The following is a 17,341-nucleotide window of genomic DNA, read 5'->3' as shown; positions in this document are numbered from 1 at the left end:
AAGTTCTAGGGGACTGATGATCTGAGAAGTTAAGTCCCATGTGCTCAGAGCCATTTGTACCATTATCGTGTACCATGGGTATAAGAGGGCAGGCATTGTAATCAGGTGATCCAAGTGGAAAGGTCTCCGACGTGATTATGGCAGCACGACGGGAATTAAAAGAATTTCAACGCGTAATGATAGTTGGAGCTAGACGCTTAGGACATTCCATTTCGAAAATCGTTGGGGGATTCAATATCTCGACAACCACAGCGTCAAGAATGTGCCGGGAGTACAAAATTTCAGGCATTACCTCCCGCCACGGACAACGCAGTGGCGACGGCCTTCAATTAACGACCGACCGTAAGTAGCGAGATTTGCGTAGAGAGGTCAGCGCTAACAGACAGGCAACACTGTGCAACGTACGACGAACGTATCCATTACGTCAGTGCGGCGAAATCTAGCGTTAATAGGTTATGGCAGCAGACGACCGACGCGAGTACCTTTGCTAACAGTACGACATCGCCTGGACTCGTGGCCATATCGATTGGACACTAGACGACTGGAATACCGTGGCCTGGTAAGATGAGTCCCGATTTCAGTTGGTACGAGGTGGTGGTAGGGTTCGATTGTCGCGCAGACCCCACAAAGACATGGACCCAAGTTGTCAACAAGGCACTGTGCAAGCTGGCGGTGGCTTCATAATGATGTAGGCAGTGTTTACATGGAATGGACTGGGTCCTCTGGTCCAATTGAAACGATCATCTACATCTACATCTACATGGTTACTCTGCAGTTCACACTTTAGTGCTTGGTAGAGGGTTCATCGAACCATTTTCGTACTACTTCTCTACCATTCCACTCTCGAATGGCGCGTGGGAAAAAGGAACACCTAAATCTTTCCGTTCGAGCTCTGATTTCTCTTATTTTATTTTGATGTACATTTCTCCCTACGTAGGTGTGTGTCAACAAAATATTTTCGCATTCAGAAGAGAAAGTTGCCGATTGAAATTTCGTAAATATATCTCGCCGCAAAGAAAACCGCCTTTGTTTCAGTGACTGCCACCCCAACTCGTGTATCATATCAGTGACACTCTCACCCCTATTGCGCGATAACACGAAACGGACTGCCCTTCTTTGCACTGTTTCGATGTCCTCCGTCAATCCGACCTGGTAAGGATCCCACATCGAGCAGCAATATTCCAGCAGAGGACGGACAAGTGTAATGTAGGCTGTCTCTTTAGTGGATTTGTCGCATCTTCTAAGTGTTCTGCCAACGAAGCGCAAAGTGAAAATGGTTATGTTCGGCTACTTGGAGACAATTTTCAGCTCTTCACGGACCTCATGCTCCTAAACAACGATAGAATTTTTATGGATGACAATGTGCCATGTCAGCGGACCACAATTGTTCGTGATTGCTTTGAAGTTCATTCTGGACAATTCCAGCGAATAATTTGGCTATCCAGAAAGTCCGACATGAATCCCATCGCACATATATGGGACAAAATAGAGAGGTCAGTTCGTACACAAAATCCTGCACCGGCAATGCTTTCGCAATTATGGACGGCTGTAGAGGCAGCGTGGCTTAATATTTGTGGAGGGGACTTGCAACGACTTGTTAAGTACATGTCACGTAAGTTGCTGTACTAAGCCGGGCAAAAGTAGGTCCGACGCGGTATTAAAAGGTATCCCATGATTTTTGTCAAAGTGTATGTTGTTTTGCTATTTTTCGTTTCTGGATTTGGAAATTTGAGGTTTTAACTTTGAGCCTTGGACTTCGGAGCCACTGTTTCAGAACTATTGCAGCCGGAGTTGGAGGTGCAATTCGATCGAAAGTTTGGACCTTTTCGGGTCGGATGTGAGGCTCCGTTACACGGGTAGTGAAGAGACGGCTGCTGTGAGAGCCAAGAGTGGATGCCGGCCGAGCACTCCCGGCCTGCTGTTTCCCGGGCCAGATAATGGAGCCGGCGCGCTAATTTTACAGTCAACGGAAATAGCGGCAGCGGAGTTTCGCGGGCGGCGCCGCTGCCGGCTGACGTGCGAGGCGGAAGGGGGCGGCGGCAGAACAGCGGCGGGGTTACGCAACACGGCGCGTCTGCAGGCCCTCCAGTCGCCTTCCACCTGGGCGCCGCGCGGGGTGCCTGCACACAGGGGACAGGGGAGGCCCCTTGCCAAACACTTGCGGATCGCGACGCACCGCCCTCGACGGCCACTCCGACAGCTGCGCCGCACAGTGGACGGATAATGAATCACGTCCGCCCTCCGCGGAACCGTGTGGTAATTCCCTTGAGCGACAAGTGACACCAGAATTTACCACAGTTACGAATTCTACCTGACAGAAGTGAGACACAGTCCTTTATTCTGTTAATCGCACATACATAGCCGAGTTAGTGTGCCACGCTTGGAACTAATTGTCTTCTGTAGCAGCGCACACGACTAACATGAGCGAGGTGAGTCTTTGCGACGGAAGTAGTTTAGCATTGGTCGTTTGTGAACTATGTTTCGCTCACCGTTCCTCGTCGCTATATGTCAATTCGATTCTAAAAACTGTCTTTAACGCTGATGCCTTTTGTGATGGCTATGTTAACACGAAGAGTAAATAATATTATAGGATATCCCATTTACATACACCAGTAATATTTCGAAGAAGACCTCGCAAATCATAGCTGAGGATACTGAGCAGGTTGTAGTCTATGGCCACCGCAAGATGTGTTCGACAAGTGGAACCAATTTCGATAGTGTGAAACTCATGTGAGCACGTAGTACGATCAGTGTTTCTTCAAAATTAACGTACGCTCTTATATATATATAAAAAAAAAAAAAAAAACCGGAAGTACGTCATTTCTCTGTATCGCATATCTCGCTAAATTATAAACAATCTGTTGTTAGACGTAATAGTTTTACATAGGTGTTCCGCCTACATGTAATAAATAACACACTGAATAACTAATCAACAATATGCTGCAATCTAGTCTTTTAGATGCAAAAAGTGCACAAATCAAATCTTACAGCTTCTGAACACTTGCCGGTACTTTTGATTTTCTTACACGAAGACCTCAGACTCGATGAAAAAGCGTTTTTTTCCTCCTTCCTAAGGAAGTTGCCGCATTACGCCCATTTCGCCAAACGTGCCAACAAGTTGATCATGCAACCAGTAAAGAAAAAGCATTCTTTAACTGAGCGCTGCTGCTCTTAACGCCTTCGGTATCTTCGACCTTGAAAAGCAAAGGAATATTAATCTGAGGTATATCTATTCATTTCTGAAGAATTTTATAAGCGTTTAAAACGGTATTCAGAACCATTTGCGGAGTCAGTCTGCGATCTTAAGGTGTGTTGTATGCGCTATTCCTTTACATGTATTCCCTCATGGGTTTTGTGGTTAATAATGTGGACACTTTCAAAAGCAACTGCAACATTCACTCAGTGAATACTATACAGACATAAGATTTGAATTTAGATAGCACTTTCTTCATTATTGCTCAAAAACTGGGGCAAAATTCTTCTGGTTTCATTTTCTGGAGACTAAAAGATACGTTCGAAGAAGTGCAAATTTTGTTTCAAAAATTAAGTTGAATAGGCTCTTCACGAAAATGTAGTACTAACATTCATATGCCATGTTCAATCTCGTGTTTCTCGCACTATTTTAATCAATTTTCTGTGATCTATGCATTAATGACTCGTACTATAGCCAAGCACGTGGCAAAAGAAATTATTCCAAAGACCAGGAAAAAAAACCTTAATTTTATGTTGCATAGCTCTTTCGCAAAATTAACTCTCAAAACTATAGCAAAAAACAAAAACAAATGAAAAAAACTACGATGCAATTTCGTACAATGAATGTCCTTTCTCTAAACATTTTTATAACACAAAATAACAGCGAAAATTAATTTCCGTTTGAAACGTACATTCAGAAAACAACACAGATTCCCTCGTAAACGTCTTTCTGGAATGATGTCTCAGTTCTACTTTTTTCCTTGATTTTAAAATTTTGCTTTAGAAATTGATCAGTTGGATTAAACATGATTTCTGCACATTATTAGAAATATCAGAATCGAAACTGAACCTAGTCGTTTTTCAGTCATGATGCTCTGTTGGATGTCCTCCTTCCTGTCGCTATGTCGCTACCTCCCCCTTCCCCCCCCCCCCCCCCCCCCCCACCCCTCCCGCCACGGGACGGAAATCGTGCGCCCCTTGTGTATGGCTCAAATGGCTTTGAGCACTATGGGACTCAACATCTGAGGTCATCAGTCGCCGCCCCTTGTGTATGCGACTAGTGTTATCCATGTGAAAGTGTTAGAACTTTTTTTCGAAAATAGGTGATCGTCCTTTCCTCACGCTTTAAGAGATTGGAATAATAGAAAATTGTGATTGTGGTTCGATGAACCCTCTCCCAGGAACTTCAATGTGATTTGCAGAGTATCCATGTAGATATAGATAGAAATGTTTGCGGATGGTGTAACTGAGGCGGGATGTGGATGCCAGACAGCTATTCATCTACTCACATGTGGGAAATTGCCTAAAAACCACGTTCAGGCTGGCTTGCATACCAGCCCTTGTCGATAATCCACTGAGTGGATTCTATCCGGGACCGAAGCGTCTCCTCGAATTCCGGAAGCGGCATGCTAACGCACGCGGCTTTTAAAGCAGATAGAAAGCAACTGCAGTACCATGAGAACAAATGAAAAAGTAGTGTTAACTTATCAGCTACTGAATACATATGCAGTGAGCTTTCAAAAAATTCCGAATAACTGTTAAGGTGGGCAGAAAGGTGACCTGGATAATGAATTTGATAGGCTCATTGCATAGCAATTACGATTCTTAGAACTTTAGATCACAAAAATTCTTTAGTATGTGTAATTTTCTTTAGCAAATACATACCATATTTTAATGTTGCTGTAAACATCAACTAAATTTCTGCTTTCTAGCCGCGCGGGGTAGCCGCGCTGTCTAGAGCGCCTTGTTACGGCTGCCCCCGTCTGAGGTTCGAGTCCTCCCTAGGGCATGGGTGTGTGTGTTGTCCATAGCGTAAGTCAGTTTAAGTTAGATTAAGTTGTTTGTAGGCTTAGGGACCGATGACCTCAGCAATTTGGTCCCGTAAGACCTTACCACAAATTTTCAAATTTTCTGCTCTCTAGGTCCGGTAGTTTTGAATAACATCCACTGTGAACTTCTTATTTCGTTGCAAGAGGTATTTATGCGCAAGAAAGTAGATAATGCAGATGAAATATTACGTATCAGAGAGCTCAATAAAATGAAATGTAATGATGGTATGGCGTTACCGGAGGGAGACCCCGCCTGGGGTATTTCGGCCACCTAGTGCAAGTCTTTTTACCTGTCGCCACTTCGGTGACTTGCTTGTCGATGACAGTGAAATGAAGATGAGGATAACACAACAGCCAGTTCCCGAGCGAAGAATATCTCTAATCCGAGCAGGAGGGCTAGAGGCATCAACGATACCCAATACACCACCAAATGTGGACAAAGAGTCCACTGAATTCATACAAAGAATTTAAGCACACAAACTTCCATAGGCCACAGACCAACAGAATATACTAGGAGCATGTAGGCGACGAGTCCTGACCGTGGATAACAAGACAAGTGAGTCCAAATAACAGTCTAACTATCCAAATTTACGTTTTTCGTTGTTTTGCAAAATCACTCCACGTGAATGCCAAGTGGTTACATTTAAGGCCACGGTTGAATTCTTGTCCAATCCACGCTTTTGCTACGTCGCTAATAACTTCATCGTCAACGGAACGTAAAAATTCAAACTTTATTAACTCTTTTAACCAATTATATCAAGGTTCTTGAGCCTACGACTGCCTCATATGGTGGCTTCATAACGGCACCTAACGGAACGGCAATTCCCCGTTGTAACAGTCATTGGTTCATACCAGAGGTAACGCAGAGTAGCCTTACGTCACTCCCAGAGGAGCTATTTCTCAGACGATCTCATTCTGTTTGGTCGAATAACTGAGCAGAACGAAAACAAGACTCCCTAGAAATTACACAAAGGATTTTTGTCCGAAATTTTCATAGTGAAACGAAAAGTGAGCAATACACAATTGGAGTATCAAACTGACCAGTGAGAGATATACTACTACAATCATTGTAATTAAGAAAAAATAGAAAACATATTGATATTTAAATATATTATATTTTTCAGACAGACTTGAAAATTTAAAAAATTAAAAAGGAAAAATGGTTCAAATGGCTCTGAGCACTATGGGACTCAACTGCGGAGGTCATTAGTCCCCTAGAACTGAGAACTAGTTAAACCTAACTAACCTAAGGACATCACAAACATCCATGCCCGAGGCAGGATTCGAACCTGCGACCGTAGCGGTCTTGCGGTTCCAGACTGCAGCGCCTTTAACCGCACGGCCACTTCGGCCGGCAATTAGAAAGGATCAAATGTTTATGGAAATGAGTAGTCTAAAAGTAAGAAATAAAATAGTGTATAGAAACATTTTACGCGCCTTTGAATAATGCCCAAAGTCATGTGCAGCAAATATAATCTAGTACTCTTTACAATTTTGTGTTAAACATTGAACTTAACATTCTCATCTCATTTGCTGTGCATGATTTCGAGCACAATTCAAACGAGAGTCAAATGTTTCTGTAATAAGCTTCACTACTTCTTTTTAGGCATATCATTTCACAAAATATTTGACCTTTTTTAATTTTTTCAAATTTTGCAAACTTGTGTTTTGTTCAGTGGAACGGTAAAAAGAATCGCGTTGGAACATTCCCTCGCCTTAAAAGCGGGTATGTGATTGGATTGACTGTCAGTGTGACTTCTAGTAGCTCATTCCACATGCTACGTCGCTGGGTAAACGAGAGAACTTGAAGAGTCCTCGTCGCCTAGAGATGTGTGAAGATATCTGCATCTTAAAGCGATCGTTGTCTGCGTTGGAAACAGTTGTGAAACTTCCGTAATATCCTAATTCGCAAATGAAGACACACATTTATTTCCTTGTGAGTAACGTTATTCGTGTAAATCACAACAGGGTCTTGGTTGCGTTTGTTCGATGACGTAATCATACTCGCGGCCACATCACCAAAATATGTTGACGTTAAAAGAGCAAAATTCAGTTGTTGCCATTATTGAAGAATAATGAATATAAATTAATTCGAAACTGACAATATATGTAAAGTTAAATTTGGCGCTTTTTGACTGATAATATTGCAGCACATGCAGGAATTAAATTCTCATCCTCGTGAGAAAAAAGAAACTTATGCAGGAACGCAGTAATTTAGAAATTTTGAAAGACGCCGCTGCATTTATAAACATTTAAAGACAGAAATTTAATTCCTGATTTTTTCAATAAATTTGTGATCAAACCATTTGGTTTAATTTCTGTGTAATGTAGAAATATAGGCTAATTTCCATTCCCACGTAGTGCATTGTTCAACATTTCACCTGTTCTGGACATTTACGTGCATAGAGTACTTGAATCTCTGCGACCCAGCTTGCCACGCCAGATGAGATAGCAGATCCATAGAAAGTAATCGTCCATTCTCGATCGCTCTGTCTCTCTCTCTCTCTCTCTGTCTCTACGGCCAATTCCTTGCCTGCCATTGACTTACTTCAGTTAGTGTTGCAACTCTTTGACTTCCCTTTCAACGAACAAGAAAAGATTCCACGTGATACAAGATACTGAAGGTTGGGACTCCTTCAGTTAGCGTGTTTGTATTATAACAGTGTATTTTAAGAGTAAGACGCATTAGCTGTGTCAAAACACGTGCGCAGGCAAGTGAGTGTGTGTCTGTATCGAGATAGGATGAGAGTGAAGTGATGGGCTTTTATCGAAGATATTATGACATCGATTTCTAAGTATTAAACAGCTAAATCACATTCCTCTTGGAAGTCGTAATATGGACTGATACCACGATATTACGTACTTACTCAAGCTGGTTTGGTATTTACTTTTTTTTTTTTTTGGCCAGATGCACTTCCTATTGCCATAAGGTCATACTAATCAGGGAAGGGCTGTGGGGCATGTAGAAATCGTTCACGCCACGATTCATCTAAATAAACTCATGTAGAAAGTTGAGTGAAGCAGCGTGCTCCAGACTTGTCGAAAAATTCACTGGAAATCTTCGAGTGGTTGAAAGACACTAAATGCGTCGATTTTTCTGTATGTTGTTTAAGGAGAGACAGGTCCTCCAATTTGAAAAGAAGAATAAAAAAATGAAGTTAATTAAAGAAGTCGAATATCTTGAACAATTAAAATTACAGAAACGTTCGATGAGACTTGTGAGAAATACACTAAAGAGCAAAAGAAACTGTTACCCCTGGCTAATATCGTGTAGGGCCCCCGCGAGCACACAGAAGTTCCGCAACACGACGTGACATGGACTCGACTAATGTCTAAAGTAGTGCTGAAGGGAGCTGACACCATGAATCCTGCAGGACTGTCCGTAAATCCGTAAGAGTGCGACGGGGTGGAGATCTCTTCTGAACAGTACGTTGCAAGGCATCACAGATATGCTCAATAATGTTCATATCTGGGGAGTTTGGCGGCCATCGGAAGTGTTTAAACTCAGAAGAGTGTTCCTGGTGCAACTCTGTAGCAATTCTGGACTGGCGGTGTGTCGCATTGTCGTGCTGGAATTGCCCAAATCTCTCGAAATCCACAGTAGACATGAATGGATGCCTGCGATCAGACAGGATGCTTACGTACGTGTCACCTGTCAGAGTCGTAACTAGACGTATCAGGGGTCCCGTATCACTCCAACTGCACACACCTCACACCATTACAGAGCCTCCACCAAGTTGAACAGTTCCCTGCTGACATACAGCGTCCACGGATTCATGAGATTGTCTCCACACCCGTACATGTCCATCCACTCGATACAATTTGAAACGAGACTCGTCCGATCAGGCAACATGTTTGCAGTCATCAACAGTCCAATGTGGTGTTGACGGGCCCAGCCGGGGCGTAAACCTTTGTGTCGTGCAGTCATCAAGGATACATGAGTTGGACTTCGGATCCGAAAGCCCATATCGATGATGGTTCGTTGAATGGTTCACACGCTGACACTTGCTGATGGTCCAGCATTGAAATCTGCAGCAATATGCGGAAGGATTGCACTTTTGTCACTTTGAACGATTCTCCTCAGTCGTCCTTTGTCCCGTTCTTTCAGGATCTTTTTCCGGCCGCACGATGTCGGATACCTGATGTTTTACCGGATTCCTGATATTCACGGTACACTCGTGAAATGGTCGTACAGGAAAATCCGCACTTCATCGCTACCTCGGAAATGCTCTGACCCATCGCTCCGGTGCCGACTATAACACCACGTTCAGACTCACTTAAATCTCGATAACCTGCCATTATAGCAGCAGTAACCGATCTAAGACGTTCGCCAGTCACTTGTTGTTTTACATATCCGTTGCCGACCGCAGCGCCGTATTCTGCTTGTTTACATGTCTCTGTATTTGAATACGCATGCCTATACCAGTTTCTTTGGCGCTTCAGTGCATATTGTCAATTTTTTGTCTCCAGAGATTCCGCAAACATTGTTTTCAAAAATAAATTTGAAGATGACAATTAACAAAGAAAAATCACCTAAAATGCTCTCTTACTACTTAGTCCGCACATTGCTTCAAGTGACTGTATTAACTACGCTTACTACCGAAGACGAGCTGACAAAAACTTTTGTCATAAGAAATATATACTAATTTCCATGGCGCAACAGCTATGTAGCAGTTGTGAAATTTTATTTTATCATGAAACCTTGTCGGAATAAAATCCATTAAATACTTAAATAACGTAACCGTTCCACTCGACGAACAGTCACAGCTACGCCCTGTCACGAATCACACTGTAGAAATATCGTGCAACAACAACGCTGATATCAGGCAGAATACCTGACACCTCAAGATATCCACAAAATATGAATTACAAATTTTCTGCTCACAAGTATCCGAGCACTCCTAGACAACGCGGAACTGACTTGTAGATGTATGAGAGGCGGATCCACCACTTTAAAAGGAGGTGGGGAGTATTACGTTGTCAGTATGAGGCAGTAAATAGCTGAAACGGTCGGTCAGGGTAGTTCAGTGACTTACAACGTTGAGTGGTCATTAGATGTCAACTGAGTAACGGATACATCAGGGATTTTTCAGCCTTTCTAAAGGTGCTCAAATCGGCTGTTGGTGATGTGATTGTGAAAATGCAAAGGAACAGCTGCAGCTAAACCAGGGCCAGACAGACCGCACGTACCGAGGGACAGGGACTGTCGAGCATCGCGGATGGTGGTTGTCAATAAGAGCATGAAATCAGCGGAAAGAATAACACGTGAGTTCTAAAGTGCTACCAGTGAGAGGAATGATGACCTACGCTGTACTCTATGGCAATCCGATGGAAGAGTTTGAGTCCGACGAATGCCTAGAGAACGTTATCTATCATATGTGTAATACCTACAGCGAAGTAAGGAAGAGGTGGGGTTACAATATGGGGCTGTTTTTCGTGGTTAGGTTGTTGTTCCCGTTATTGAATTTAAGAAAACGCTAAATGCGGCAGTATATGAGCAAATTTTGGAGCATTGTGTACTGAGTACGATGCAAAAGCAGTTCGAAGACAGTGATTTTTTGTATCAGTACGACTCAAATTCTGAAGGTGGCAGGGGTAAAATACAGGGACGAAAGGCTATTTACAATTTGTACAGAAACCAGGTGGCAGTTATAAGAGTCGAGGGCATGAAAGGGAAGCAGTGGTTGGGAAGGGAGTGAGACAGGGTTGCAGCCTATCCCCGATGTTATTCAATCTGTATATTGAGCAAGCAGTAAAGGAAACGAAAGAAAAATTCGGAGTAGGAATTAAAATCCATTGAGAAGAAATAAAACGTTTGAGGTTCGCCGACGACATTGTAATTCTGTCAGAGACAGCAAAGGACCTGGAAAGGAGGGTATAAGATGAACATCAACAAAAGCAAAACGAGGATAATGGAATGCAGTCGAATTAAATCGGGCGATGCTGCGGGAAATAGATTAGGAAATGAGGCACTTAAAGTAGTAAATGAGTTTTGCTATTTGGGGAGCAAAATAACTGATGATGGTCGAAGTAGAGAGGATATAAAATGTAGACTGGCAATGGCAAGGAAAGCGTTTCGGAAGAAGAGAAATTTGTTAACATCGAGTATAGATTTAAGTGTCAGAAAGTCGTTTCTGAAAGTATTTCTATGGAGTGTAGCCATGTATGGAAGTGAAACGTGGACGATAAATAGTATAGACAAGAATAGAATAGAAGCTTTTGAAATGTGGTGCTACAGAAGAATGCTGGAGATTAGATGGCTAGATCACATAACTAATGAGGAGGTATTGAATAGAATTGGAGAGAAGAGAAATTTGTGGCACAACTTGACTAGAAGAAGGGATAGGTTGGTAGGGCATATTCTGAGGCATTAAGGGATCACCAATTTAGTATTGGAGGGCAGCGTGGAGGATAAAAATCGTAGAAGGAGACCAAGAGATGAATACACTAAACAGATTCAGAAGGATGTAGGTTGCAATAGGTACTGGGAGATGAAGAAGATTGCACAGGATAGAGTAGCATGGAGAGCTGCATCAAACCTGTCTCAGGACTGAAGACCACAACAACAACAACAACATGACAGTGCACCTTGTCATAAAGCAGCATCTGTGAGACTATCGTGAAATGGACTGTCTGCCGGGAGTTCCGAGCTGAACCCAATGGAACGCTTTTGGGATGAGTTAGAAAGTCGACTTCGCTAATGAATACAGCGTTCAACATGAGTATCTCCTCTGGCCTTGGTTCTTACGGAAGAATGGCCGGTCATTCCTCCACACACTTTCAGACACCTCATTGAAACTGTGCCCAGTAGAGTTCAAGCCACCAAAACTCGAAGAGTGGACAAAACCCATATTAATATCTGCCAGTAGATGACCGCATACTTTTGATCAATGCATGTCATCTGCAGAGCTTTACGAACTGCCCAGTCAGTCAGCAAGAAAAGGTTATGCATCCAAAATAGCATAACGGCTCATACATGCGAAATATCCACGTCTACATCTGCACTCTGCGAATCACTGTGTAGTGTGTGGCAGATGGCATTTTTTATTGTGCCATATGTTAGAATCCCTTCTCGTTACATTCACGTAGGGGGAGTAGGAAGAATGACAGGTTGTACGCCTCTCTGCGAATGCCTGATTTTATCAGCGCGATCTCTGTACGAGATACTTACACAGGGTGTTCAGGAATATTCGTAGTTTCTGCCATGAAAAACAACTCCTGAAGTTTTCCGAGCATGTTTTCACGAGGTGTGTGGTGTTTTCCTTTGTGTGGCCACCTATTAAGATTCATTAATATTCACGTTAAACTCTCTCGCCATTCAAAAAGGCCAGTGACCATAGCTTCTCCCTACTTTGCATGCACTCGATGTTTCTTCTTGTCCAGTCTCAAGTGGATGCCATACACTCGAACAGCGTTCTAGGATGAGCCATACAAGTGTTTCGTATGCAACCTCTTTCTATACGTCTGGAGTTCCCCAGCATACTATCTACAACTCAGCGTAGAAGGTCGTTCCTATTCATATATGCACACTTTGATACACTCAAACACGCGCCAGGCTATGTAAGTGTAACACAAATTGAGAGGGAGCAAAATAAACTCCTCGGGCTGAGAGGGTATGTGATGTTGTATCAGTGATTACAATATCGAGTCAAACTTATAAATAACTTGACGGTATGACCCCAGTTATAAGTATGACGTTGCATCCCCTGTGGCATGGATGCATGCACTGATTCGGTTCGGAATGGTGTTATGAAGCCATTTTACTCTCTCTAGAGGCAAACTGGCCCAAAACTGTAGCAACTGGTTCTCGATATTCTGGTCGCTGACACTGGGACGGAACTGACGTGCGAGCTGGTTCCTGGTTCCATCAGGGACAGATCTGGGATCCTGTCCTCAATAGGTAGATAAATATGTATTCAGCGATCACAGGCCCTGCCTCCATTCCTTCCTGTTTTGTGCCCAGTTCCACCAGATGCCTTCAATTCACAGGGCTGCTAGGTCCTTTGCCAGGTCGTCCATCAAGCGCTGCCTTGGTCGTCCAATGGGGCGTTTGGTTTTTGGTTTCCGCGCTAGTGCCATCTTCACCTGTTTTCCATCCTGCATACGGGCTACATGGCCCACCCATTGTATTCTTTTGCTCTTTATCTTCTGCAGGATAGTTGGTTGTCGCATCAGAAGGTAGAATTCCTCGTTTTTCATCCTCCTCCATTCTCCATTATCTAAAACTGGTCCCCATATCTTCCTCATTAGTCTTCTTTCAAATATTAATAGTTTTTCTCTTTCTCGCTTAGTCACGCTCCATATTTCTGAACCGTACATTATCGCTGCGCATACCACTGTGTTGTAGATTTTCATCTTCGTGTTCACTGAGATCGATTTAGAGACAAGCGTCTCTCTGAGGGTATTCATGCATTTCGTTCCCACTGCTATTCTTTCCTTGATGTCCTTTTTATGTTATAGTCCGTGGTAAACCACGATCCCAAGTATTTGAATTGGTTTACTCTCTTGAACCTCTTGTCATCTATCTCAAGAAATTCTATCTGCTCTTGTCTTCTTCCTAATTGCATGAACTCTGTTTTGTCTCTATTCACTTTGAGCCCTACCTCTATAGGACTACCTCAAAATCATGCAGACAGTTTACAAAGAAACATGTCAAGTGTGGAGTATTGCCCTGTTGAAAAATGGCACCACGATATTGCCGCATGAGAGGCAATACGTAAGGAAGGAAGTCTGTGACGTATCGTTGTGCCGTCAGAGTTTTCTCAGTCACTACCATCCCGTGACATGAAGTCACACCCAATGACTCCCCCCGTCGTGACGCCAGGAGAACACCGCTGTGCCTGTCCAAAACATTGGAAGACTGGAGCCTTTTGGAAGACTGGGGCCTCTTCCCAAGTCTTCGTCATACTCGCCGAAGATGATCATCCGGGCAGAGCAGAACAGTGGTTCACCACTGAACACAACACGAAGCCATTCACCAGCAGTCCGTGCTTACCCGTACGGCATCACTACAAAACAGTCTTTTGTGTTGTGGTGTTAATGGCAGCCTACGCATGGGATTGTAATTCCCTCATTCACTTCTGCTGGTCTCCGACAAATGGTGCGGATTGACACAGAATGTCGCAGAGATTCCATTCCATGTTCTCGGATGTCAGTAGCAGATCTGAAGGGGTTACGATGCCCTTGCTGCACATTACATTCCTGCCGATGGTGTGTACTCTTTGACACTGACATCCGACCAAGTCTTCAGGTTGCTTCACTTTTCTCTTACTGGTTCCCACTGCTCCAAGGTTAAAAATTATTCATAATGGTAAAAGCAAAACTGCAACTATTTAGTCTAGTAAATCTGCAACTTTGACCGGACATAATTTCGTCAGATATAACTGTATAATCTTTGAAAAGCCTGAAACTGCAATTAATGCAATCTGTTGAGTCATTAGTATATAGCATGAACAGCAAAGACACTGTTGACTTCCCTGGGGTACATAAGAAGTTTACTTCAACATACAGCCTCTCTCCTTCTCAGTAATAGTTGAATGTCCGAACACTTATCGAGTTCCACTGCAGGCGTGTAAGCAATTTCAGATGTCTTTCCACTGTATGAGTAAAGTTTCTTGGCGTCTTCAAAGGGCAGCTGACTATACTGCCATAAGCACGAAGAATTCTCATCACCTAATGGAGTACAAAAAAGAATCCTGAACACTTTACAGCAAAATGAGGAAATAATAAAGAGAGGAAGTTGACATTTGGGTGATAATCTTTCCTCATCCTTTCATCGGAATCGCCCGTGACCATCAGAAATAAATGGCTTACGGCCTTGCACGAAAAACAATATACCACAAACTGTCATCGTGGAAAAGGTTAGTCGGTGTGAGTTGACTACTATCTACTGAAAGATCCTGAAGAGTACGAGACGAATCAGTTTCTTTCATCGTTCATTGAATAACTATATACTATTCAAATTCATATGATTTATCCCTGTTGGCCAAACGATACTATATATTTACAGACTTTTGTGTCGTGATGAAAATAATTGCTCTAAGTGTCGCACACATTCACTGCTCTCCACGCCGGAATGTCTTATCCCCAACTCGTATTACATATTTGCGAATTGCCTACGCACACAGTAAAAAAAAAATCCGGCGTAAAAGCGTGTGATAATATGTTATCGCATATCTCTGAGAACAAGCTACAAATAAATTGTTGTTGTTCTGAACATGGTATGCACTGAAATTTCCAACGTATTTGCTCTGTCACTGGTGTGCAATCCGCTGCAGCAAGCTGTCTCGTATATTCGAATTATTGACAAGTTAAATATTATATCTGAACTGGAGAATGGAGCGAATAATATCGACGGGCAACATTCTAATTTAAATAGTGCCGAACATCGGCTTCGCTTCGTTGACGATTCTTTCTTTACTTTTATAAGTTGTAGCACTTCGTGTGCTGTACATTGGTTTCTTGTTTAATAACACTAACAAAAAGCAGTGATAAACTGACGTTAATTTACTCTACTACAGGAAAAATAGGTAGTGACTCATATTATACGGTTGAGCCAACTGTGGAATATTATACGTCTATTATTTGTTTCTTTTCTAGTGGGCCCGCAGCATACTTGAGGTCGAAGAACGACATATTTTTATTTTTTGGTAGAGTCGCACTATTTATTTATTTACTTGTAGTGATACAAGTTACAGACGAGCCCATTTTGCCATTATAAAGCTTACTGCGAAGATTTCGTAGTAGGTAAAATATTTCTTGAAGGGTGTCGTCTTGCTTTCAACTGTCAGAATTTTATTTTACGACTGCAATTTCGGCATTAAGCAATTTTCAAGCATTTACAAAACACAATACAACGTATCGAAAACAATTTGCAGAGGTGTTAACGGTAGGTACAACCAATCTTATAGTTTGTTGACATCCATACACCCTATTTACAAGATTCTGACATACAGGTTTACGTTAGGCAGGCATAACGACATAATATGTACATCAAAGAATGGTGAAACTCATGTAAGGTATTAATTTCAATAGACAATGTCTGAAGCACAAAGTGATTCCCAAATATGTTTGTGTTCTGATAAATTCGAAACGTAGTGTTGCAAAACATTGTAAAAATCATGTAGTGAACGACTCTGGATAAAATGTGAAATACGTGACAGACTTAAACATAAGCAAGAGTTCAATAGAAAACTGTATCTGTGCCATACGACATCAGGAAGAGAAATTAGTCCGCTACGGTTCGACTCCGTTTATGAATTATTCACGAATGCAAACAAATTATTAGTAGTGAAGTGGGGACAAGACATGCTTGTAAGCTGGACAAATTAAGGTACCTGCAGGCAAGTAATACTACTTTTGGATTTGATCACGCTGAATGCAATTTCAAATTTTTAAAGCCAAGCTAACTAATACCGCCCTACCTATAGCTGACATGAATATTTTAGATAAAGGGTTAAAGTACAATGCAACACCAACCATGAACGATAGTGCTGTAAAAAACATTATTGCTAACACAGAAGAGCTCTAGATGTGTGCCAGTTACCGGTCCATGAAGAAAACGGAATTACTAACACAGTTGCTAGTATTATTGCAGAACAAATAAACCCCAACAAAGAGAGGAACACCAATAAGATCAAAGATAATTTTACCATATGTGAAATTAACAACAAATAAAGCTATTTTCCAGAAAGGAGATAAGGACACTCGTGTGTTTATTATAAATGGGAATGATTGTGTTATTGAGGAACATAATTTTATTGCTACTAATAAAATGAAGAAACTGAATAGAGATCCTACTAACAGATTCAATGCTTTAATCAGGAGCACTTTAAAAAGTGTAATTTCATCCAAACAAAGAGGGAAGACAATGAATGTTTGGTCATGAACCCACGAACACCCACACTCCGTGCTCAACCTAAGGTCCATACTATCATATATTCGATATGCCCTGTAAAGAATTGTATTGGTAGTCATCCATACAGAATTAGTAAGAAACGTAATACTATGATAAAAAAATATCATACTTTTGAAACAGACTACAAGTTTAAAATGCCATTGATGTAGCTACCCAAATTAAAGAAATACCCCATACCTAAAAAAGGAAAATTTGTTCCATTTGATATAGTAAATCTATTTAATAATATTCCAATAATAGAAATCATTGACATTTCAAAAACAGAACCTACTCAAACACAAAAAAATTGGAGTAGCTGAAACAGGAAATTATTGAGTTGCTACAGTTGATCTTATCTTTCAACTATTTTAAAGATGAGTATGTACTCACAACCAAATGGTGTTGCTATGGGCAGCTGTGTTGC

General features: G+C 42.0%; 1 protein-coding gene across 1 annotated transcript in view; it reads left to right on the top strand.

The window, feature by feature from the left end:
• Nucleotides 1-2,107: 2,107 nt before the first annotated feature.
• Nucleotides 2,108-17,341, top strand: part of LOC124594184 (SET domain-containing protein SmydA-8-like) — a 126,465-nt gene continuing 111,231 nt past the window's right edge. The window contains exon 1 of the mRNA XM_047132541.1: nt 2,108-2,429. Within this exon, the coding sequence (XP_046988497.1) occupies nt 2,421-2,429 (9 nt within the window). The 5' untranslated portion in view covers nt 2,108-2,420. The remainder of the gene's footprint in view (nt 2,430-17,341) is intronic.

The sequence above is a fragment of the Schistocerca americana genome, chromosome 2 (assembly GCF_021461395.2).
Source record: "Schistocerca americana isolate TAMUIC-IGC-003095 chromosome 2, iqSchAmer2.1, whole genome shotgun sequence".
NCBI classification, from domain to species: domain Eukaryota; kingdom Metazoa; phylum Arthropoda; class Insecta; order Orthoptera; family Acrididae; genus Schistocerca; species Schistocerca americana.
This window is presented reverse-complemented; position numbering and strand designations above follow the sequence as displayed.